This window comes from Acanthopagrus latus, chromosome 3, assembly GCF_904848185.1.
Source record: "Acanthopagrus latus isolate v.2019 chromosome 3, fAcaLat1.1, whole genome shotgun sequence".
Lineage (NCBI taxonomy): Eukaryota > Metazoa > Chordata > Actinopteri > Spariformes > Sparidae > Acanthopagrus > Acanthopagrus latus.
Window position 1 is genome coordinate 5,022,341 of NC_051041.1, and position 22,859 is coordinate 5,045,199.

General features: G+C 40.8%; 3 protein-coding genes and 1 long non-coding RNA gene across 6 annotated transcripts; 3 read left to right on the forward strand and 1 right to left on the reverse strand.

The window, feature by feature from the left end:
- The first annotated feature begins 1,635 nt into the window (after nt 1–1,635).
- LOC119016505 (Na(+)/H(+) exchanger beta-like) lies at nt 1,636–15,235 on the forward strand. 2 transcript variants are annotated; one of them, XM_037092346.1, is made up of 13 exons: nt 1,636–3,498; nt 4,098–4,450; nt 7,165–7,625; nt 8,279–8,529; nt 9,414–9,631; nt 9,847–10,043; nt 10,146–10,235; nt 10,359–10,429; nt 11,317–11,490; nt 11,579–11,693; nt 11,778–11,876; nt 12,126–12,198; nt 13,062–15,235. In XM_037092346.1, the coding sequence occupies exons 2-13, from the start codon at nt 4,150–4,152 to the stop codon at nt 13,340–13,342; spliced, it is 2,331 nt and encodes a 776-aa protein (XP_036948241.1). In that variant the 5' UTR covers nt 1,636–3,498; nt 4,098–4,149; the 3' UTR covers nt 13,343–15,235. The 2 variants fall into 2 exon arrangements, with proteins under 2 accessions (XP_036948241.1, XP_036948240.1); XM_037092345.1 differs by lacking the exon at nt 1,636–3,498 and having other exon boundaries at nt 3,521–4,450.
- A 34-nt stretch (nt 15,236–15,269) lies between these two features.
- On the forward strand, nt 15,270–16,380 carry LOC119017104 (fatty acid-binding protein, liver-like). The gene is made up of 4 exons (XM_037093554.1): nt 15,270–15,558; nt 15,636–15,808; nt 16,047–16,136; nt 16,258–16,380. The coding sequence occupies exons 1-4, from the start codon at nt 15,441–15,443 to the stop codon at nt 16,306–16,308; spliced, it is 432 nt and encodes a 143-aa protein (XP_036949449.1). The 5' UTR covers nt 15,270–15,440; the 3' UTR covers nt 16,309–16,380.
- Nucleotides 16,058–19,282, reverse strand: LOC119017105. The gene is made up of 3 exons (XR_005074339.1): nt 17,513–19,282; nt 16,250–16,367; nt 16,058–16,165 (listed from the first exon to the last, which is right to left on the reverse strand). It is a non-coding gene; the product is annotated as an uncharacterized LOC119017105 (long non-coding RNA).
- Nucleotides 17,106–22,594, forward strand: LOC119017103 (serine/arginine-rich splicing factor 10-like). Of its 2 annotated transcripts, none has more exons than XM_037093552.1 (6): nt 17,106–17,272; nt 19,294–19,398; nt 20,401–20,504; nt 20,796–20,967; nt 21,071–21,124; nt 21,303–22,594. In XM_037093552.1, exons 1-6 carry the CDS (start codon nt 17,208–17,210, stop codon nt 21,529–21,531), a joined length of 729 nt encoding a protein of 242 aa, XP_036949447.1. In that variant the 5' UTR covers nt 17,106–17,207; the 3' UTR covers nt 21,532–22,594. The 2 variants fall into 2 exon arrangements, with proteins under 2 accessions (XP_036949447.1, XP_036949448.1); XM_037093553.1 differs by lacking the exon at nt 19,294–19,398 and adding an exon at nt 19,557–19,856 and having other exon boundaries at nt 17,117–17,272; nt 20,398–20,504.
- Nucleotides 22,595–22,859: the final 265 nt, after the last annotated feature.

The following is a 22,859-nucleotide window of genomic DNA, read 5'->3' on the forward strand; positions in this document are numbered from 1 at the left end:
CATACCTCCGCCAAAGCCCAACAGTCTCTGTTTCTACTCACTCATAGATACCAGCCACTTTTAAACTGCATAAAGTTGGAAAAATCAGACACAACCTTAAAGGATCTGTAAAGGAAATGATCTACAATGTGTCCCCCTCCCCTCGGTTGGGTGGTGGTGGTGAGGACTAACCTGTCTGTTAATACAGGCACCAGCACCTGTTTTTTGTTTCTCCGCTTTCATTAATTTGTTTTATTTGTTTATTTGTTTTTGGTTGTTTGTTTCCTTTCATGATTTATTTGTTTGTTTTTTGTATCCATGTGGGAATATATGTTTCACTGTATATGTTTATTGTGGTTGTTGTTGATGCTTCTATCAGGCAACCTACAAGTGAAATTACTGGGAAAAATCTGATTATTCTGAAACCAGCAAATCAAAAAATAAAAATGAGGTTCCAGCCACCAAAATATGCCAGATTTCTTTCATGCATTACTGAGAAATTTCCGAGACAGTTACATAGGTGAAAATAAAACAAGACCAAACCTACACATTCACAACTCCATGACCCTCATGGCCACATACCACACCCTGTACCAGGTTTTTAACATTCAACAAACAAAGACGTCTGCCCTCAGATTACTTTCAAAGCTCCCATATTCACATAAAAACTTCTACACACTGTGTCTGTAACGCGCCTCTCATCAGTCTGTAGTCTGACTGCGTCCGTCTGTCTGTCCTGTGTGCAGAGGCAGGTCTCAGGTGAGGTCCGCATGCAGCCTCAGAGCAGTCTCATCGACCCCATCGCCATGACGATGGCCACAGTGGGGATGGGAGTGTCTCTGTACAGCGCCAGGCAGATGGCAGAGAGGGTCCATCTGAAACATCTGAACGCCTGAGGCCAGCGAGGAGCAGTCAGACCGGAGCAGCTCTGTGGGCTGTCTGCCTGTTTGTTCACTTGTTTGTGTACGTCGGAGAAGGTCTGTGATGGAGGAGGTGGAGAGTGTTAGTGTGTCTGTGGAGTCGTGGAAGGAAAATCTAAGTGTCCCAGAAGGAAAATGTGAGTCATTGTGAAGTCCCAGCAGGAAGATTTGTCATTTATTTATTTACAATTTACACTTCTTTTTTTTTTTTTTTTTTTTTAATGAGCCTGTGGTTTGACCACTCTGCATAGTTGTGCTTGTTGCCTGTAAGAGGACTGCACATTTCATTTATTCATTTAAATGCAATAAATCTGCTTATCATCTGTAAACAAGGATTATAGTTCAACCTGCAGCCATTATTATTCCCCACATTTTATAGAGCAGCAAGATATAAAAAACACAAAATCTAATAAAAACTAAATAACATGATGTGGGAACTTAACTCTGCATGGCTCCTTGTTATATTTATTGATATTAGTCACAAACATAACCTTTACTTTCAAATATTCCAGTTCAGCAATTCATTTGTTTGACTGTTGCACCTTAATGTTTTGAATTTAGATTGTAAATCCTCAAGCAGCATCTCTCCCGTCAGTATTTATTATTTATAATGCAGACTGTAACTGCTGTTTGCATCAGGGCATCCACAGTGTGCTTCATTAAAATTTCATGTTTGTACTAAAATGTTATAAAAAAACAAAACAAAACAAAACATCTGTAAAGGATGACAATGAATGATTTTGTTTTGTATAGTCACAAATTTAATAGATGTTATTCTTAAAATAAACATGTTCACAGTTCTGACGTCTGGATTCTGATATTTCCAAGTTTTTTTTCTGTGACATTAAAACATCTCGTGGTTCTCAGGTTTCATCCATGTGGAAAAGTTTTGTGGGAAATTGTCGGGCGGCTGCACAATCTGTACGGAGCGACTCATGTGGATCAAACTCAGACAGAGGAAGTGATTGTGTGACATGAATGAGATGATGAGATGAAAGTCAACGTGTTCTTTAACGTCAATTATTTTCAGATGAGATCGAGGACGGTGTTCTTCTGTTTTATGTGGATTTGCTGACATGTTTTAGTTCACGCTCACTGCTCTCATGGCGTTGCTTTCAACAAAAACACTCTTAATCTGAGAAAGACACAGTTAGCAACTGGCTGGTGAGTGAAGTGGAGCATTTAGCAGCCAAACAGCCAGATGTTTCCTTCTGTAATAGCTGGATGTGGGAGCTAAATAAACAACTGTTTTGCTAGTTCATCTTATGAACTTAAAAGTTGATGGTGCAGTATGTGTGTGAGTGTTCGCAGACTGTTCTGCTGCCCTCAAGTGGCCTAAAGATTCACTAATGCAAGTTTAAATAACTTTTGGGTAGAAAAATGCAATTTAAAACAAACATAAAATCATGTCAGGATGAAGTCACTTCCTCGTCCTACTTTGCTGTTTTTTTTATAGCATCCACAAATCTGAAGCAGCTGAGAAGCTACAGCAAAATAAATGAACAGAGAAACTTTTCCAATGCAAATCCGGTGTGTCTGATCTCATATGGTCCCATTTCAGACTTTTTGTACTTATTCTCAAGTTTTTACAACCTTGCCAAAAACAAACAGTCTCTAGATTTCTGTTTCCACGGAGCAGACAGCAGCCAGAGGAGGAGGAGGTCTGACTCTGTGGGAACCAGCCTCAGTTGTTGCTTTTACTAATTCCTCTCTGCTGGAGGCTGACGGAGATGAAGAGGACCTTTGAATTATTTATTTACTCTGAGATCTTAAACTGTTGGTAGTTTAGGGGCCAAGTTCCCCAATCATAAAACTGTCCACATCAGACACACAGATGTCAAGTAAAAGCTAATAATTGTCTCTGATTAGATTCAGGAAATATTTGAGAGGCTTCTCCCATGAAAATAATCAAATGATCTGTGACTGAAGGTGTTAAGCTCCTCTTCCCAACTGGAAAAAACAGCACAGACCTGCACCAAAACACAACATATGCTGGTCTTGCTAGTGACTGGTGGCAAGACTAGCATAATGTGTTTTGGTGCTGGTCTAAGGTGGTTTTTCCAGCAGGGTTGTCGTGATTCATCAATATATTTTCCCTCTGAGAAACCTTCACTACTTTCTTTCTCTCTTTATATACAGGCCATATTGTCTCATATGTGCTGCTGTAACTGTATGTTACTGTACTGAATATTACAGCCAGATATTGTACTTTTCACTAACATAACTGTCCCACATCATAATGGGACGTTAATTAAAAAAAAAATATTGCGGTTGCTAACAAGCGGCTAAATGAGCCTGCAGAATTTGTCGCGGACGTTTGACGTCATCACAGCGAACAGGGAGACTTATCTACGCATTAATCCGTCTTTACATCCCGACTTTGATTACAAACTATTTTAACTTTAACGTTACAACTTTACAGTAGAGAATGCCCACAGTAATTGTGTAGTATGACGCTTGGTGGTGATGACGTTTAAGTTATGCGACTGCAGTGTAGTGTGTTTACAGGCTAACATTTGCTTTTTTTTCTTAATTTACACTCCGAAAAAATCACAAACGTGGTGTTTATCTGTGAACAATGTCTAGCTGAACGAAACGTGTAAGTATAATGAACTTGTGTTTGACACACAGATTATTTTCGGCGATATTTAAAAAAATAAATAAAAATCTCTCAGGCTTTTTGCTAACTTCCGGGTTAGCCTACACAAGTACGCCGTCGCTACACCACTCTGTTTCATAGAATTATTTAGGATTTTGTTTGTGTAAAGTTATTAATTTTGTAGTTGACTCTATGATGTAGTGTCATTTATACCTATGCTACACACTCCGGTACAGTAGGTGGCGGTATGCACTTTAAAACTCGTGGTTGCAAGCCGCCATTAAACCTACAGAAGAAGAAAAAGAAGCGTGACAGATTTGTGTCTGATGGATGGGGCTCCACTTGATGCGACTTCTCAGAGTTTCATCTCAGGAGACAAAAAATAAATAAAAAAAATACAGCCACCCATCAGACTTCACCTGAGCAGAGGAGTAAGAACCGTGATGTTAATATAAAATCATCACCCGTCGATGGCAGCAGCAACAACTATGCGTAATTTTAAGATCCCTGTGAAGTTTGTGCGTAAAAGTGCGCGCTTCTCCGCGGCGCACCTCGCTCGCTTCCCGTCCTATCCTCATCTTCATCTTCATCGGATCTAGAGCTCAGCAGCAGCAGCAGCAGCAGTCCAGGCGTCAAAGCGTCTGAAAAAAAATGGCTGTGCTCCGACCTGCCCGGAGGAGCTCCAGCGGTCCACCTCCTCTGACGGGCTTATTAACGTGCGTTTTGTTGCTCGCGTTCGTCTCCGCCGCCTCCGCCAGTCGAGATGATGTTGCGGGAAACAACAACGGGACGCGGGGAGATCCAGCCGTGGTGACGGATGAGGACTCCCATCACCGGAGTAACTCCACCGCTCACAAAAAGGCTTTCCCCGTCCTCTCCTTCAACTACGACCACGTCAGGAAGCCCTTCGAGATCTCTCTGTGGATCCTGCTGGCCCTGCTCATGAAACTTGGTGAGTGACGCACGACTCAATTTATTGGAGGGTTTCCCGCAGCCGAATTTATTAATACACCCACCTCCAACAGCAGCGAGGGGCTGGGTTATCAGAAACTGAACGGTGCTCGTTACCCAGACTGTTGACTGTATTTTTAATCGGTATTTCCTGTGGGTTTCCTGTTCCCTGTGTTCAGATTTGGTTCTGAATTTCGTGTATTCAAGTGGTGAAATGTCACACAGCTCCACAGAGAACAGAAGAGGGACAAAGGTGGATGCCAAACCCGGCAGCTGTGACTGAGATATAAATATATTATGACTCAACTAAATATAGAAACAAACAGCTGCAGAGGTTTGAAGGCATTTAATAAACTCAGATTTTTTTCTCTGCAAGCAAGAAACTATTTATATTGCATGCTTCATATACACACACACACAAATCGGCGTGCACATACAGTGTGTAGTATTCTGTACATACATATACATACTTGCAAAAGTAGCCCAACAGCCTCTAGTAGGGTTGTAACTTTATTTCCATGTCATCGGCAGGTAAAGGCATTAAAGGAGAATGACAGTATTTTTAAACCTTTCGGTGTGTGTAAGCAGATCACCTCAGCATGGGAGAGATGGCTGCAATATAATCCCTTTGAGGCAACTCTGACTTTTAAATTACAACCACTAAAAGTTCTTGTTTTGGTCACTGACAAGCTGAGGTTGTTATTCCAAGTGTCTGACAACTTTATGGAAACAATTCCTGCAGAGATATAGAACTTTTTATGTGTAAGACTAACTAGAAAAGTCTCGCTTACGTTGCAGCTGACGCAGCCATGTCACGACTGTCAGCTGAGGTGATCTTGTGACCAATTCCAAAACTTGGTAATTGTGTGAATAATTTACACTCGGAAATGTCTGTGTCTGTCAGTGGAACATCATAACAAGAGTGCATTTCACGACAGAAGAGACTTTTCTGTTCAGTCAGGTGAAAAATACGTCGGCATGTATCAGAAAACTCCAGTATCGCGCTTCGCTGCTCTCGGGAGGAGTGTCGTCGTGTCAGAGCTAAAGGTCAAATTCAATAGATAACACATTATAAATATCCAGATATATTTAATCTATTTAATTAGTCTGAACAGCTGCTTTGCCAAGGCTGGATTTAAACCCCAAGCCTTTAACATTTGCTTCGACTACAGACAGACAGACGGTCACATCATCAGATCAGTCTGTGGAAACACTATTAGTGTTCTGTTACAGTTCCAGAGGGAAGATCTGAGGCAGCGATGAAGCTCGAAAACATCCACCATCTCCGTCCACATCAGTGTTCTCGTTAATAATTAAAGATTACTGAACATTTATCTGTTTTAACTCGATACCAAAACAAACATTTTATTAAATGTTGCCATAAAAAACGACTTAAATACAAATGAAGATTTTTTTTTTTTTTTTTTTTTTACTTTTCACCATATTAAATGTCAGAACAGCATGCAGACATGAATCTGATTCCAGACGTCTGTCCTACGGTTTACGGTTGGCTGACGAGGCAGCACGAAGCAGCTCTCTTCTTATCTGTCCGTCCAGCTGTTGTCTCCGAGGGCCGGTCCAACTTCCAGTCCTAATGCACTGCTCGATAACAAAGATCTCAGTGTGTTGGAGTCAGAGGGGAGAGGAGGGGGCGAGGACGACTGCACACAAGACCACTGACTGCATAAAATAGGAAAGAATCGCAGGAAAATGCTCTGTCTCTCAGCTGAATGAGGCCTTGATATTCAGCCTCTCAGTCATGTGACAGGGGGTTCAGGCCTCAGCAACAATCAGGAAGAATATGAAACTAAGAGTCGTTCAGCATGGATCTACTGTCACGGTTACACACCTCTATTAACTCAACTTTTACATCATATTGATTTATTTCAGCCTGGGAGGATGTATACACGTGGTCTGAACATCAGTCCTGAGTGTTCAGATCTCAAGTGGCTACATAGACCCAGACTCCCTTAATAAATCACATGTTTTTAAGGTTTATTGATTGAAAAGATGCTTAAAAAACTCTGCGAAACTTTGCTATGACAACTTTTAAATCAGTGGTGTCTTCTTGTCAATTCGGCATTAAATGCAATACAATAAGTTCTTTCTTTACTTATAAAAAATGTCAGTTTTTCCACAGCATTGCTGTACCAACTACTTCCATGTCATCCCAACATATAGCAGTTTAGCATTTACCTTCAATCTATGAAAGAAGACAACATTTTATTGAAGGTAGACATGTCAAACTTTACAAATACGGTAAACGGTAAGCGATATGGGCTATTTCTTCGTTGCCCCTGGAGAAAGGTCCCAGACTCCCTTAAAAAATTGCTCAATTTTGTGAGTTGTTGAACCAGGAGAAAATCATTAAGACTGTGAAACACTGTCTACAGTTCTTTGGGCCTTCTTGTCTATTCGGCATCAAGTGAAACACATTAGGTTGTTTCTTTACTTGTAAAACATGTCGGTTTGTCCCAGATCCACTGTACCAGCTTGTCCGCTTCTTGAGCATTTACACTTAATTTATGAAAGAAGAAACATTTTATTAAACATTGGCATGTCAAATTTTATTCAATAGACAGACTCCCTAAAAATCCCAAAATCTTGTGAGTTATTGAGTTTGGAGGAACTCTATAAGTCTTGTGAAATGCTGCCTACAAATTCTGTCTCCGTTGTCTTGTTGAGTTTGAGTTTGATTTAAGTTTTCATCCGCAGGTTTTCACATTATCCCCAGAGTGTCACACGTTGTCCCAGAGAGCTGCCTGCTGATCTTCGTCGGTCTGCTGGTCGGCGGCATCATCAAAGCCATCGGAGAGGATGCCCCCATCCTCGACTCGAAGCTCTTCTTCCTCTACCTGCTGCCTCCCATCATCCTCGATGCCGGCTACTTCCTGCCCATCCGGGCCTTCACAGAGAACCTGGGGACCATCCTCATGTTCGCGGTGGTGGGGACTCTGTGGAACGCCTTCTTTGTCGGCGGTATGATGTACGGCGTGTGTCAGATCAAAGTGGCCAACCTGGAGCACGTTGACCTGCTGTCCTGTCTGCTGTTCGGCTCCATCATCTCGGCCGTCGACCCCGTAGCCGTCCTCGCTGTGTTCGAGGAGATCCACATCAACGAGCTGCTCCACATCCTCGTGTTCGGGGAGTCGCTGCTCAACGACGCCGTCACTGTGGTGAGTCAAGTGAAGGCTGAAGGTGCTGAAGTGAAGTCCAGTTTTCATCTGCTGTGCTTGAGCGTTTTCATCTTCTGATACTTTTTTTTACTCCACAACATTTTTTTCAACATTGTCACATGAAAAATTAAGAATTGTTTTTGCTCCAGTGTTTGATAATAGGAATATTGTGTATTCGACCATCTTGTCTAAAGAGTCAGTGTAAAATTCAGCTCTGTCCTTGTTCGGATCTGTCTATTTAAAGTTTGTTTGTATTGCCAGAGGGCCCATTATAAGATAAAAATAGTTTGCTAAAAATCTGCTGCTCATACGGCCACTGTTACCACTACAGCCGCTACGATGACTGGTAATTATATTAATGATGCATTTTGTATTTTAATGGCAGTTAAATGCACCAGTCCTGCAAGAAACCCTCCATTCTTAAAGGTTATAATGTTTAGTTTCAGGTCAGTTGTTAATAGTGGTGCTGTTGAACTGTAACATGTTGAGTTTTTTCTATTAGTTTGTTCACCAAAATAATCCTGGATTTGCATCTTAATCCAGATGTCCTGTTAATAAACAAACAAAGCCATGACAGTCCTGCCATGTTACCTTGAATAAAACCCAGGACAGACAGACAATAAAAGACTTGACTTGTGTTTCTCTCTGTGCAGGTTCTGTATCACCTCTTCGAGGAGTTTTCCCACGCTGGGACTGTGACTGTGGTGGATGCCCTCCTGGGTGTGGTCTGTTTCTTTGTGGTCTCGTTGGGAGGCATCCTGGTGGGAGCCATCTACGGCCTCCTTGGCGCCTTCACTTCCCGTTTCACCTCGCACACCCGAGTCATCGAGCCCCTGTTTGTTTTCCTCTACAGCTACATGGCTTACCTCTCTGCCGAGGTCTTCCATCTGTCAGGGATCATGTCGTAAGTCCAGGTCTTGATGTTTGGGATTGTTTTTCCTCTCCAGTAAAAAAATATTCCAGCTTGTCTCCATGTTTAGCTTGTTGTTAACGTGACTCTTGAACCAGTCTACACAGGACTAGAAGAAAATGCTTAAATCATGAATGATTCACTGCAGGCTAAAAAAAGACTCAGGGAAAAGGTTTAGATGACTCTTCTCTGCTTCTTCTCTAAAGAGGAAGTAGAAACAGAGTCGTTATTTATTTACATTGAATATAATATCAGCATGTTGTGATTGTAGTTTGATATTTTAGGGAAATGTGCTTCACAGAGTGAGACGAGGAAAACAGTTCTATGTTTACATCTGTGTATTGACACTACAGCCAGCTGCCACTTAGCTTAGCTTAGCACAGAGAGTGGAAGCTAAGGGAAACAGCTAACAGCCTCTAAAACTAATCGTGTCATTATATCTGCATCTTCCCTGACAACCTCTTACTGTTGACAAGACTTGCTGACGCCTGCCGAGAAATAGTCCAGCACAAAACCCTCATGAACCCAAAACCTGTTTATTTTACACTTGAATTAATTGTATAGATTTTAAAAAACATGATTTAACATGTTAATCTGTGAACTTTAGGAGTGCTAATACACAGATTTTGTCACTTTCAGATGGAGCCAGGCTAGCTCTTTCCCCCTGTTTGCAGTCTTTATGCTAAGCTAAGCTAACTGCCCCCAGCTTGTCAGTGGTGTTAGTTTTCTCATCTTGTCAAGTAAAAGCTTCCCAAAATGTAAAACTAGTCTGTCATCTAAACCACATTTAGGTGCAGAAGTGATCCTGCAGGGAAAAAACAGCGTAGTCATGCCAAACCTTTCTGATTTTCTCCTCGTTTCCTTCCTGTCCCGAACAGATTAATAGCGTGTGGCGTGATGATGCGGCCCTACGTGGAGGCCAACATCTCCCACAAGTCGTACACCACCATGAAATACTTCCTGAAGATGTGGAGCAGCGTGAGCGAGACGCTCATCTTCATCTTCCTGGGCGTTTCCACGGTGGCCGGTCCTCACACGTGGAACTGGACCTTCGTCATTTTCACTGTGATCCTCTGTCTGATATCCAGAGTGCTGGGTCAGTACCACAGAACATGTGGAAATAATGACTTTTAAGGAAACCTTTAAAAAGAAAATATTGAGTGTATCTTTAAAGATTGATCTGATCACTTCACACTGTAGATTATATGAAGATATTTAATGAATAACATGATATCTTTAGTATTAATTACTTTCCCTCCTCCCCTACCTTTTCTTTTTAAACTCTGTCATGTTGTTTCCTGCGTGTCTCAGGTGTCATCGGCCTCACGTTCATCATCAATAAATTCCGGATTGTGAAGTTGACCAAAAAGGACCAGTTCATCGTCGCCTACGGTGGCCTGCGAGGCGCCATCGCCTTCTCGCTGGGGTTCCTGCTGACCAACAGCGAGATGAAGCACATGTTCCTCACGGCCATCATCACCGTCATCTTCTTCACCGTCTTTGTGCAGGTGAGAGATGTCGAGTTCTTCTTTTGACCAACAGTTGCATTTCTGTGTTTTATGTGTGTCGTAACAAAATCTACACGTCCTCCCTCTTGTTTCCATCTTCAGGGAATGACAATCAGGCCTCTGGTTGAGCTTCTGGCAGTGAAGAAGAAGAAGGAGAACAAGGGATCAATTAATGAGGAGATTCACACACAGGTTTGATCTATATCAAAGTATTTATTTTCACAACTTTACTTCAGTTTTATGTTGATTTCAGACTTTAGGAATCAGATATTTATGTTGCACTATCAACAAACAAAAACTCTGTCTTGTCCTCAGTTCCTGGATCACCTCCTCACAGGGATTGAATGTATCTGTGGTCATTACGGACATCATCACTGGAAGGACAAGTATGACTTTCTTTGACTTGTCTTTTTATGATGAAACTCCATCTGTGTCCTCTTTAATTGTCCCTGAGCTGAAGGAGACTGAATGTGATCCGGCACAAAATGTTGCTGCAAATGCTTCGTGGTTCAAAGAGACAGGAAGTCAGTTTTTTCAACTCAAAATCCTGCTGTTGCCGTGGTTACAAGCCCTTTCTCCCGACTTACATTAAGCCCCAGTAAGACTACATCCTCCTCTGTATTCCCTCATCTGATGTTAGATTTTAATTAATGAGAAATGTTGACAGAGCCATTACAAAAATAGTTGATATAAATTTAAAACAATGTAAAATACCATTCAGTTATAATAAACCCCCCCAAAATCTGGCAGCTCTGACAGATAAACGAAATGTTTGGAAGGAAGATAAAACGAAGGTCATGTGAAATGGTTTTGATTGATACAAAGCAGTGAATGGTTTTAGATACAGTTACTTAGATAATTACAACTGGTGGTTCTGAAGTGGCTCAAAGGTAAAGGAGCATTGATTTTAATTTGGAGCTGTATTTTCTTCCAGGAGTCGGGACGCTGACATGAAAAAATACTGTGTGATAGGAATCATGAGGCAGTCAGTAGAACGGGTCTGATGTTGTGGCCAGTTGTTGTGAAATACAGTGATGTGTTTAATAGCAGTAACAGTGAGTGCACGGCTCCAGGACCAAATAAACTTACCAAAAAAACTGAACACATTAGAAAAGAATAAGAATTGTAAATGTTCTGGACTGTCCTGTACTGATGGCACGTGAAAAGAAAGTTGTGTGCTCAGTATATACATGGAAGCACAAACCAAAAGTCTGTATAAAGTCGACAGGTTGTAAACTAACAAACTAATGATTGTTGTCTCTGCTGCGCTCAGGCTGAACCGCTTCAACAAGGCCTACGTGAAGCGGTGGCTGATCGCGGGCGAGCGCTCCACCGAGCCTCAGCTCATCTCCTTCTACAACAAGATGGAGATGAAACAGGCCATGATGATGGTGGAGAGCGGGATCGCCCCCAAGCTGCCCACCGTCGTGTCCTCCGTCTCCATGTCGTGAGTATCCGTCACAAGCGATGAGGACGCATCACGATGTCGCGTTGTTAAATCGCTCATTACATCAGATTTAAATGTGTCTCCACAGAAACATTCAGCCGAGAGGAGCGGCCAGACGACGGGCGATCCCGAGCATCTCCAAGAGCCGCGAGGAGGAGATCAGAAAGATTCTGAGGAGCAACCTGCAGAAGACCAGACAGAGGGTCGGTACCACAGGGAAGAGCTTCACGTTTTACTAACATGCACTCGTTGTTTCTGACACTGTCCTCCGTGTCTCTCCTCATCAGCTCCGTTCCTACAGCAGACACGACCTGCTGATCGACCCGTTCGAGGACACTCTGAGTGAAGTCCGCTTCAGGAAGCAGAGGGTGGAGATGGAGAGGAGGGTGAGTCCGACTGTGGTTCTGATCATCAGTGTTAGAACTGTGGAAGTGAACAACCTAATGTAGAGACGTTTGTGCTAATTCATTCTTTTAACCTTATTTTTGGTTATTTCTAATGAATAAAGTGAATCTAAATTGCAATTCAGTCTGATTAAGATGGTGATTTACATCTGAAATGTTATCCTAAATTACTCAGATCAATGAATTATTAAAATAATAGTCAACTGAATTACTTTTGTGTCTCTTTCCCAGATGAGTCACTTCCTCACAGTTCCTGCAAACCGCCAGGAAACACCGTCGGTGAGAAAAGTCTGCTTTGAATCAGGTCAGTAAGACACACAATACAAACTGTAACGTGTCGTATGAGGAAGAGTTCATGGTGAAATGGGCTTTCTACCATGACTTTAGATTCAAATCTTTCAGTTACTGAACATAACGCAGGGAGGTTTATAAAATGACTCATGACAGTCATAGAAATATTTTACAACTGATTTGCATGATGAGATAAATACAGATGAATTTGTATTTTTCTGTATTTGTATTCATGTTCTCAAGAACTGTAAAATGTTCGTGTCAGAGCACTTTCAGGACTCAAACCATTTGTTAGACGTGCTCTTTGTACAGGGACACATTTAGACATGAAGGAAAAAACATTAACACACTTGGGTTTCAGCAACAAGCATTAGTCAGGACATCAAACCAGTACATGTTTGTTGAGGAGTAACAAAGCATCGTCTCCATCACACAGTTTGTCCACCAGAGAGCGCTGGTTTAAAATGTTAAAATGTCAGGACCTCGTTGGTATTGTCATTGTGATTTTTACAAAATCAACTTTAGGGGATCTGGAATATTTAAGAAATGCTCCTCTGTGATATTTGTTTATTTGTTTATGTGAACAAAGATGCAGCCAAAAGATTGTATCTTTAAAATATCAACATCCAGTGATGGAAGAAGTTTTCAGATCTTTTACCAAAAGATCCGAAAATGTTCTGAACACTACAAACAAAAGTTAATGATTTAATTTAAAAGTTAATTCTTTATTTATTTCTGTTTGTAGCAGCTTCAGTCCTCCATACAGTGACGCGCAAACTGCTGTTTGTCCAAAGAAACAGTTTGTTTATGATTCAGCCGCAGTGTGGAGACACTATTTAAGCACTAATGTGTCTCTTAACTGTATCTGTGTCCCAGAACACCAAGTTTACACTTACGACGACAGCGAGAGTCCCAGAGGTCCGACCGTTCAGCTGAATCCCAGCCCTCCTGATGCCGTCAGCCTGCTGAGCGAGTCGCCCCAGAGGCCCAATCAGAGCAGCTCGCAGAGAGACAAAAGCAACGGCGAGCTGAGGGAGAAGGCGAAGGAGAAGGCGCCAGACGAGCAGGAGGAGCAACTGAAGCTATCACGCTGCCTTAGTGACCCCGGTCCCAACAAGGAGGAGGAGGAGGAGGGAGACAGATCCTTCAACTCGTGATGAAGCACATTATTAAGTTGTTGAAAGCAGGAGGATGATCGATGATCTCCTCGTGTTGTCTGCTGTACTCAAAGAGTCGTAGCAAAGCTTGATATTTATTAATTTAAATTAAAAGTATTATTCTTTTCAATGTTTTTGTGATATGAGATTATGCAAAATGTTTTTGTTTTTTGTTTTTCATTCATCAGGATTTTTATCATGTAACACATTACCAAAGCATGCAGCACTTGGACGTTTGCTATTTCAGGATTTTATCAGAAGTCTCAGCATTTTGTGTCTTAACAAGCAGACCAAAAAAAAAAATAAGACAGAGCACTTGTTTTAACATGCTTGAAGCACCAGATGGTTGAAGTTCACCCCCCTCGAAGCACAGAAACTTACAGAGTAGAGCTCAGCTGATCTCATTGTCGTGGCGGATGTTAGTGCTGATAATCAGGCTGTCGAAGATCAGCAAAGGTATCAACTCATGTTGAGAAACTGCAGCACAGGAAATCCCAAAGAAATGTTTGAGCTGTTTAAAAACAGTTTATCTAATAAAACATGTGACTCTGAGGATGTCAGTCAACTAAGATACCTCAACAACAGTTTGATGATTTTGACTTAAAATTCACTAATCGATCATCTGTTGATCTAGAAGATGCCAGAAAATCTTGAAAAATGTCAGTCAGTGTTTTCCAAAGCCTGACACGACGTCCTCAACATTTTTGTCACAGAGGAAAGAAACCGAAACATATTCACATTTAAGAAGCTAGAATTGGAGAATTTTAACTTCTTTTTCTTGAAAATTACTCAAACTGATTAAAGGCACAGTATGCGAGAATTGGCCTCCTTACAGGAGGCAGTATGTCACCAGCTGCTAAACATTTCACCCTCCACATACAAGAATATTATCGTTTTCATTTTCATTTTCATTACAAGCATATTAGTGTACTGATGTTATAATTCAGTTTCAGAGAGCACCAACATGGTTTTGGACTATAAAGGTTGTGTTATGCAAAAGACCAATTCCATACGTCGTAAAAATCCTGTCCGTCGTACAAAAGTTACGATCCAGTGTTGTTAAATTATGGGAATAAAAGTGTACGTTTTCCGACAGTGTTTGCTGGAAGATACTCGCAGTGCTGCACTCGGTCGGTCACATTCAAGTGACAGAAGTTGGCTTGTAAAGAAAATAAGAAATTGAAAAACTCAAGTTGCGTAACATATCTTGAAACACATATCTTGATGGAAACTTCTCTTAAAGGATATAATGAGACGATGCCCTGATAAAAAATGTCTGTTTCTGTATCATTATCAAAGTATTATCAGCCTCGAATGTGTGTGGATGAAGGATAAAGGCACAAATCTGGTGATCCAAGGATGATAAAATAACTCAACTTGCTACTAGACCGAGGCCTGTGAAGGAGCTTAGCGCTGTATTTGACATCGTTGCATGACTGTCATGTTTTCTCAGGGACTGCAACATGGCACAGCATCAACCGATGCCCTCTGCAGAAAGAAAAAAAAAAGTGTTCCTGTCCAGATTGTGCTCTGACATGTGCTCCATTGATGACCGTTTTGTAAGCTTTAAGTGTTTCTACCTGTATGAGCTTCAGTAACATTCCAGCAGTGATCGAGTCAGTTGACTTCTTGTGTAACAAAGCTTTAGAAAAATCTGCGTTCCTGGTAGCTGAGCGCGCTCTGAGACTCCTGCTGGGAGGTCAAAGAGGTGAATCTGTTTCATATCACAGCACTGAACTGCCTGAGCTTCCGCTGCCTGCACACGTCTGCCTTAAAATGTTATTTGCTTACTTTTTGTTTGCCAGTTGAAGTATTTTTATATTTTGAGAAAACAGAAAGTTGTATTTGTGAAATGAAGGAAAGCTTTAATAAAGGTGTCACTGCCTCAATTCACCCTCCTGGTATATGTATATATATATATCGATATTTCATCCACACATTACTTCACATCTGTTGTCCTGGTTATATAAAGACGTAACACGACGTGAGCACTGGCGGTTAATTTGGCGGCATCGTTGCCCTCAATGGAAATTCCGGTCCAAATAACAGGGAGTTTGAAGTCCCCAACCTGCCAACCAGCAGCGCGTGTGATGTGATTATGACAACAAGAACCGCAGACGTCCTCCGGCAGGCGACACGAGCAGCAGGCATGGACTTCAACGGCACCTGGCAGGTTTATCAGGAGGAAAACCTGGAGGATTTCTTAAAAGTAGTAGGTGAGGATGTTTTCGTAAAGGATCCCTTCACCCGTGCGTGCATCAATAACACATTTTCCTTTGGATGTGCCTCCAAGGTGCTCCTGAAATGATTGTGAAAATGAGAAAGGACGTCAAGCCGGTGATAGTGATCGAGCAGAACGGCAAAGACTTCAAGTTGACGATAAAGACTCCCATCGCCACCAAATCCAACTCCTTCACCATCGGGAAGGAGTCTGAGATGACTGCTGTGGATGGAAGGAAGTTTAAGGTAATTCAAGCCTCAAACTCTTGAGACTTGATAGTTATGTGTGAGCTGATGATGAAGTGTCTCTGTTCAGGGATCTATGTAAGCAAACATTTCAGTCTATTTTGTAAAGAGCATGGTGTGGATGATGCAGAGATCTCCCTCTGTGTATGTGAAATGTGATTAACCTGATTTGTTGACCTGATTAACCTGTTCGTTCGAGAACCAACTGCCCCATTCTGTGTTGTTTGGTTCTGAGCAGTGCACCGTCAGAGAGGAGGATGGGAAGCTGATTTCTGAGACTGCAAAGTTCACCTCAGTCAGAGAGATCCAAGGGGAGGAAATGGTCGAGGTCAGTCGCTGTGATTCTTTTGAAAGCTGCTATAAAAGATGAAAGATTCAATGTGAGAGAGATTTCTATGTGAATAAGTTTTTTTTTTGTTTTAACTGTCTCTGCTTCCTCACTTTTCCAGACCATCACTGCCGGCTCTGTAACCTTCATCTGCAGAAGCAAACGAGTCTGATCAACACACGGCAGCTCGTGGATCCCTCCTACACCTTCTCAGGTTTAAGCAGCATTCCTCTGGAAATAAAACATTTATGAAGTATATTAAATGATTAAATAAAAAAAAAATGTGCCTGTTTTTATTCTGTCTAGTGTTTTTGCTGCAGCTGCAAAAATTCCAACAGACAGTTAATATCATTCAAGATCACATATCAACTCTGAATTTGCATTTGCAATTTGTTTTTAATAACAAAAAAGATGCAAGAAGACACTCAATCTAAAAAACTATGAAGAATCTGAGATATTAGCTTGAATTTCCAGGTCCCGCCTAACATAAAAAAGTACATTGGAAAAATTAAAACTAAATCTATCCTATTAATTAATTTATTAGAACAAGATTTAAATAAAGATTTAAAACTCCAGATCCATAAATACAGATGTATTCTCTTCGAAAAAAAAAAAAAAAATCAGTCTCGAAATTCAAATCAATAATACCCTCATTATAACAAAATACAATTTTGCGAAATCATGGAATCAACTGAAGAATTAATTTTATTTCCATCATCTAAAAAGACGAAAAAGTACAATGCCAGAAAACTTTGAACACATATGTCAAAATATAATTCACTCCAGCCCCTTTCCTGTTTGTTTGTTTGTTTTTTTTTATATATATCTGTATTATTATTTAGTCGTTTAGCTTCCTCTACTTATTTAGTTATCCTGCCACCTGTTGTCTTGTCTCCGGTGTTGCCGTGTTTGGCCGCTGGGGGCGCTGTGCAGTTTTAACTGCCTGATTTTCGTTTGCGAGGAAGAACGAAGAGGCGCCTTGTGAGTGCGCATGCGCTGCACATATTTTTTCTGTAGATTTTTTTCCTTTGCTAAAAGAAAACATTTCTTCCGTAGAGTGAGTGTCAGTGTATGGCCAGATACATGAGGCCCCCAAACACGTCTTTGTTTGTCAGAAATATCTCCGATGAATCCAGGTGAGTCAGTCCACTTTCAGACGCCGTCAGAAACAAACATCTTCTACTAACGCTAACAACAACATTAACGGCAGCTAGCTGGGCTAGCTTAGAAGCTAAGTTTAGCCTCACCGCCGGGAAACGTCACTATAAAGCAGAGTGCAGAGATTTGTGTGGGAAATACGTATTTGCATCACGTTTTAGTCATGCAGTCGAAATAAAACGGCAGCTGTGATATTAGCATGTTTTGTCGGGACTTACTTTGCCTTGGGGGGCGTTTCTTTGTTAGCATTGCGTTTCTGCCGCAGGTTGAACGTGCACGATGTCATGATTATAAATTAGCCAACGTTAGCTAAAACTAACAACGCAACGTTAACTCAAACAGCGTTTTTCAGTAAATATCTGTGTTGATTTGCAGATGAAAATTTTACAAATCTATCTTTCATTTGGCTGGACTTTATTTTTTAATGAACATAGCTAACTCAGTGTTAACTTTATCTTTTGTTTAGTAACGTTAGCGAACCCTTATAGCTCTAATAAATTATGATACATCTTGACGCGTAACTTAAGTTAGCTCATTGTAATATTAACGGTTATATACCTGCTAAAAACAAACATGTAGTCAAAGATCACAAACGTGATCACATAAAACTTTATTTACTCTTTGAACAAGGGTCTAACAGGGAACCAGCTTCCCTAACAAATGAATAATTATGAATATGAATAACTTTGTTATTTAGGTTTTAATGATAATCAGATTGCATACTATCTATCAATCGGTGATTTTGTTTAAGGCTGTGTGTGTTAGAAAAAGCATGTTGGTGCTGATCTAAATCTGCATTGCTCTCTTCATTGTCATGATGTATTGCTCTAGATATTATTTGCTGAGAGGTTGTTGAATCTAAAACATTTGGCATGAATCTAACCTGACTGTGGCGACAGTGCTGCATCTGCTTATGTCAATAATAGACTTTTTAATGTTAGCAGATTTTAAGATTAATTGCATGTTTAGCAAATTGGTATACCTATTTTAAAGGGGCAATTTGTAAGATATGGCCAGAAATTAATTAATATTATGAACTGTGTAAAAAACAAGACACCTAGGACTGTTTTGCATAGATGTCTATGGAAAACAGGCCCGTCCTGACTCTTCATGCTTCTTTGTAAGAGGCTAGAGTTTGATATCCTTCACAGTTTCAGCTGGGAGATGTGCCAGCTGTATTAAATGTATAAAATTTCAAGAAATTATTCCTTACTGAACAGAAGATTACAATAGTACACCCTCCGAATTCAAGTTTCTCTCGTACTGAGCTAAGATGAGCTTTACTGTCTTGTTAACTCATCATTAAACACACTTCAAACTCAACAGAAACTAAATAAAACTGACCAAAATATTCCTGGTTTGTCTTTCCAAATCACATCTTGTTTGGTCAACACAGAAACTAAATTCATGGCGTAAGAAGTGCAAAGATTCTGGCTCTATATGCCATTTTTGCTGGCTGCCGTGTCCTACTGTCCCTAAGTCCTACGGGCCCCATCGCCCGTGTTGACACCCTCAGTGATCCAGGTTCCCTGTACAGTCAAACTGTTAGACCGCTTGCTCTGCGGCTAACTGATCCATGTGCTAATTTGCTAATGGTAGCTCGCTACAGCTGAGAATAGCTAGCAAAGAGCAGCAGTTGTCTGTCACCCTGGTGATATGCTGCCCGCGATGGTTTGGAGCTACCTTTAAAATTCTGGCTACATTTTACAAACTACTCCAGTTTAAAGGGCCAGTTGACACCCAAAACACAACAGAAACAGTGCAAAACAAGATATAATACTGTAAAATAAATAACAGCTAAATTTAATCAAAGAAAACACAAACTCTGTGAACAGGTGGTTGGTCAGATTGCTGGATAAGAAGTCAGAAAATTGTGTTTTGGGGTGAAGTGTCCCTTTAGTCCTCTCACTAGCTGCTCTCCCAGCTGTTACTAGGTGATGATGAAGGTAGAGTTGGCCATGATGGTCATTTGAGTTACACTTGTATTTACGGTGTTCAGGCCTGAGGATTTGCGGCGTGAGTTTGGCCGCTATGGGCCGATAGTAGATGTCTACATCCCACTTGACTTCTATACACGTCAACCAAGAGGATTTGCATACATTCAATATCCTTTCCCAATGAGTTTTAACTGTTACGTTTGTTGTCCTGCTAACACATTTTGATTTCCTTTCAGCAGAGAAGATATGCTTTTATGACTTTTTTTTTCTTTGTAAATAATTTGATTGAATATCTAACACACGTATTTCTCTGTTATTGCTTCAGAAAATGTAAAAGCATCCAGTTGTGGAACCGGCCACAAAGAGTAACAAAGACCCATATAGAGTAGCTGTAAAGACAAGTCACACAGACCTTCAGGATCAGAGGGAGGGAAAAGGTTGAAAAGAGAAAAGTAAAGCATGAAGAGGAAAAGGGAACGGAGACAAAGCTTGGAAATGGCGGCAAAGAATTGGGAAAAGAAAAGAGTTTTAAGAGGAAAAGGCAAGCAGGAAACCCAAGTCTCTGTGGGAGTCGATTAAAGAGTGTAAAGATCAAGATGAAGTTCAAAGTCAAGCATGGGCAAAGGTAACAAGTCTGAATAATTTTGTATCCTCCCAAGACAAATCCTCAAATTTGACATGGCAACAAAATCAGCTTTCCCTGTGATATCCATGACATTTTAATTTTGATATTAATCGAAGCAATTTAATTAATAATCAATGTATTTGATCTGTTTATATATTTGTAGTCGTGGTCCCTCAGGCAATTATTTGATGTATTTGCAAAGCTTGCTTCATCTTTTATCTCTACAAAGATATGAATGTGTATTTGTCTGTTGCTTCCCCCACTTGTCATATCATATTATGTAATTTACTTATTTGTCATTTTTACTGTTTTACCTCAAAATATGGCCACACAAATTAAAGAAATGTTTGATGAATTCAGCACTACAAAATGTGGATTTCTTAAAAGTACATTAGCATTGATATTTCAGCATTTAATTTGAGGTGGAAGAGTTTGCTCCTGTGTTCATTTTATCCCCCTGAAAGGGGCAACAAAAAAACATTCATCGGAATTTGTGTGGCCTTTCCAAAAATGAGAGAAAACCAAACCCTTAACCACTCAGCATATTTGAGGATGTGCGTGATGCAGAAGATGCTCTCCACAGCCTGGACAGGAAGTGGGTGTGTGGCCGGCAGATTGAAATCCAGTTTGCCCAGGGTGACCGGAAGAGTAAGTGTTGAACTTCAGCTCATTATTTAATTTACAAACAAATACTTATCTGTCAGCAAGTATCTTTGCTGTAGACTGAAATTTAATTATCAGTGTCACTTGACTTATACTGTGATAAAGATTGATTGCAGCCAACTAAACTTTAGGGCTCATGAAGCAGAAAACACATTGCACTGCAATTTTCCGTATATGTTGCACATACCAGTAGTGAAGTCCAGCTCTTACAGTGGTCCTCCTTAGTACTAAACATTTTAAACAGTAATGACTTTTCATCGCTGTTTGTCCCATCAGCACCAAACCAGATGAAGTCGAAGGAGAGGCGTTCTCCGGGCAGATCCTCACGATACGACGACTACGAACGAGACAGCCGGCGCCGACGTTCGCGCAGCCGCAGCTACGACCGCTACAGATCGCGCAGCCCTTCTTATGATCGCCACCGCAGACGATCAGAGAGTCCTCGAGAGTGAGTTTTTCTTGTCAGTGTAGACTTACTCTCTTCACAGTTGTTGTTCTGCAGAGTTTCCTAACAAGGGAAAAGGAAAATAACCTTTCTTTTCTTTCTGCAGGTCTCGTGGACGGATGTACGGAAGAGGGAGAAGCAGGAGCCGAGAGGACGACAGGTACAACTTATCTTGACACAGGCTGTTACTCTCAATCTGTCTTAGTAGTGGTAATGTCTTGCCTGAATTGAATCATGTTTCCAAACAAAATGAATATTTGACACAGGGACAGTTATGGTCAGTGCTGAGAAGCTTAGATCTTCACAGAAGCATCTAAAGCTGTCTGTCTCGTTGTCAGATACAGGCAGAGGCCTCGGAGAGAGTCCAGAGGTAGATCTCGATCGCGCTCGAAATCCGCATCCCCACGAGAAAACGCCAACCCAGCGTCGACCTCCCATTACACCGAGGAAGAGGTACGACGGACACACTCCCCATCCCGCTCCAGGTCCCGGTCCGCATCGAGATCACGCTCCCGTTCACGTTCTCGGTCACGATCCTGGGCTGGACGCAAATCAGGAGGACGCTAGCAAACTATGTGCTCCCCTTCGTATCCGTCATTGCGTCAGATGGACCGGAGTTGTTCATTTGTCAAGGAAAGAGTTATTTGTTTTGACATGAATGTAATTTCCCCTGAAGCATTTGTAGAAAGCTCATTTTTTTGCAGCTCCATTTTAAGAACAATGCTGGTCCTTTGCTTGGTTTTATAAAAAATGTTTGGGTAAGATTTCCTGATAGGAATATGAAACAGTGAATGGTTTCTGTGTTCAGTGGTAGTAGGCCAGGAATAATCCTCTTTTTTATATACAGTTCTTGACTTTTGTTCTCGAAGACCCTATGCACCTGTTTTTGCAAAAAAGAAGAAGAAAGAACATTCAGTATTTTAAAAAGAATCGAGTCAGTTGTTGACACAAACCAGTGTTTCTGTGTGTTTTATCACATTTACCATACATCACATTCTTAATACTTTACTGACTGATTTTTCTTGTGTTTCTTCCCTTTTTACAGCCACACGTTCTTTTTCTTCACTTGCAGGAAAATTCATTTTCAGAAACTTGAGATAATCTGTCAAAACGAACATTATTGAGATGACAACATGTATTATAAAGTGAATGGACTGAATTGAAAAGTACACTGTGACAACAATAACATGAGGAAACATTTAAGTAGACTTGATATTCAAGTTTTATGTCAGTAGATTTAAAAGATAATTTAACTAAACAAATGTGTCAGTGGCTGCCTGGAGGAAAATAAAGATCCCAAGTATGAGTATTGGAGATAAAATGCACAGAAACGCTGCTGTGGTCCTTACAAGTGTTAACATTTTGTCAGCCAGTGACTTAAATCACAAACTGCTTAAACTGTTCCTTAATCTGTTTTGTACGATGTACACAATTTAACCTTCTGAAAAGGTATTTTATTTTCTAAACATGTTTTCATTTTTCAGTTCTGAGAGGAGGAACAAAATTTTCTCGTTGATGGTTTTTCAGAATGAATCTTGTCACTGCATGTTTAATTCTCCTGATCTTCTATCTTTAGTAGGAAGAAACTCTTATTTTGAGTAATAAATGGATAACATTCAGTATAAGGAAATGTGTGTGTGTGACTTCCGTTTGTCAACGCTGCTTGTAAATACAACTCCAGATGTTAAGCAGACAAAATGGAGCAAACATCAGGAGTAGTAATGCCCCTTCTGATGTCAGCAGGTGTTTCACTACTGTAAGTGGTGGTTTCCTCTGCTGCTCTGTTTTCCATGCAGAGGACTGCAGACTGAGTCTGTCACTCGAGCTGAGCTCATTGATTTCCTTTTAATGGATCAGTAGCTGTGAGGAATAACTTAAATTGGATTCACAGAAGC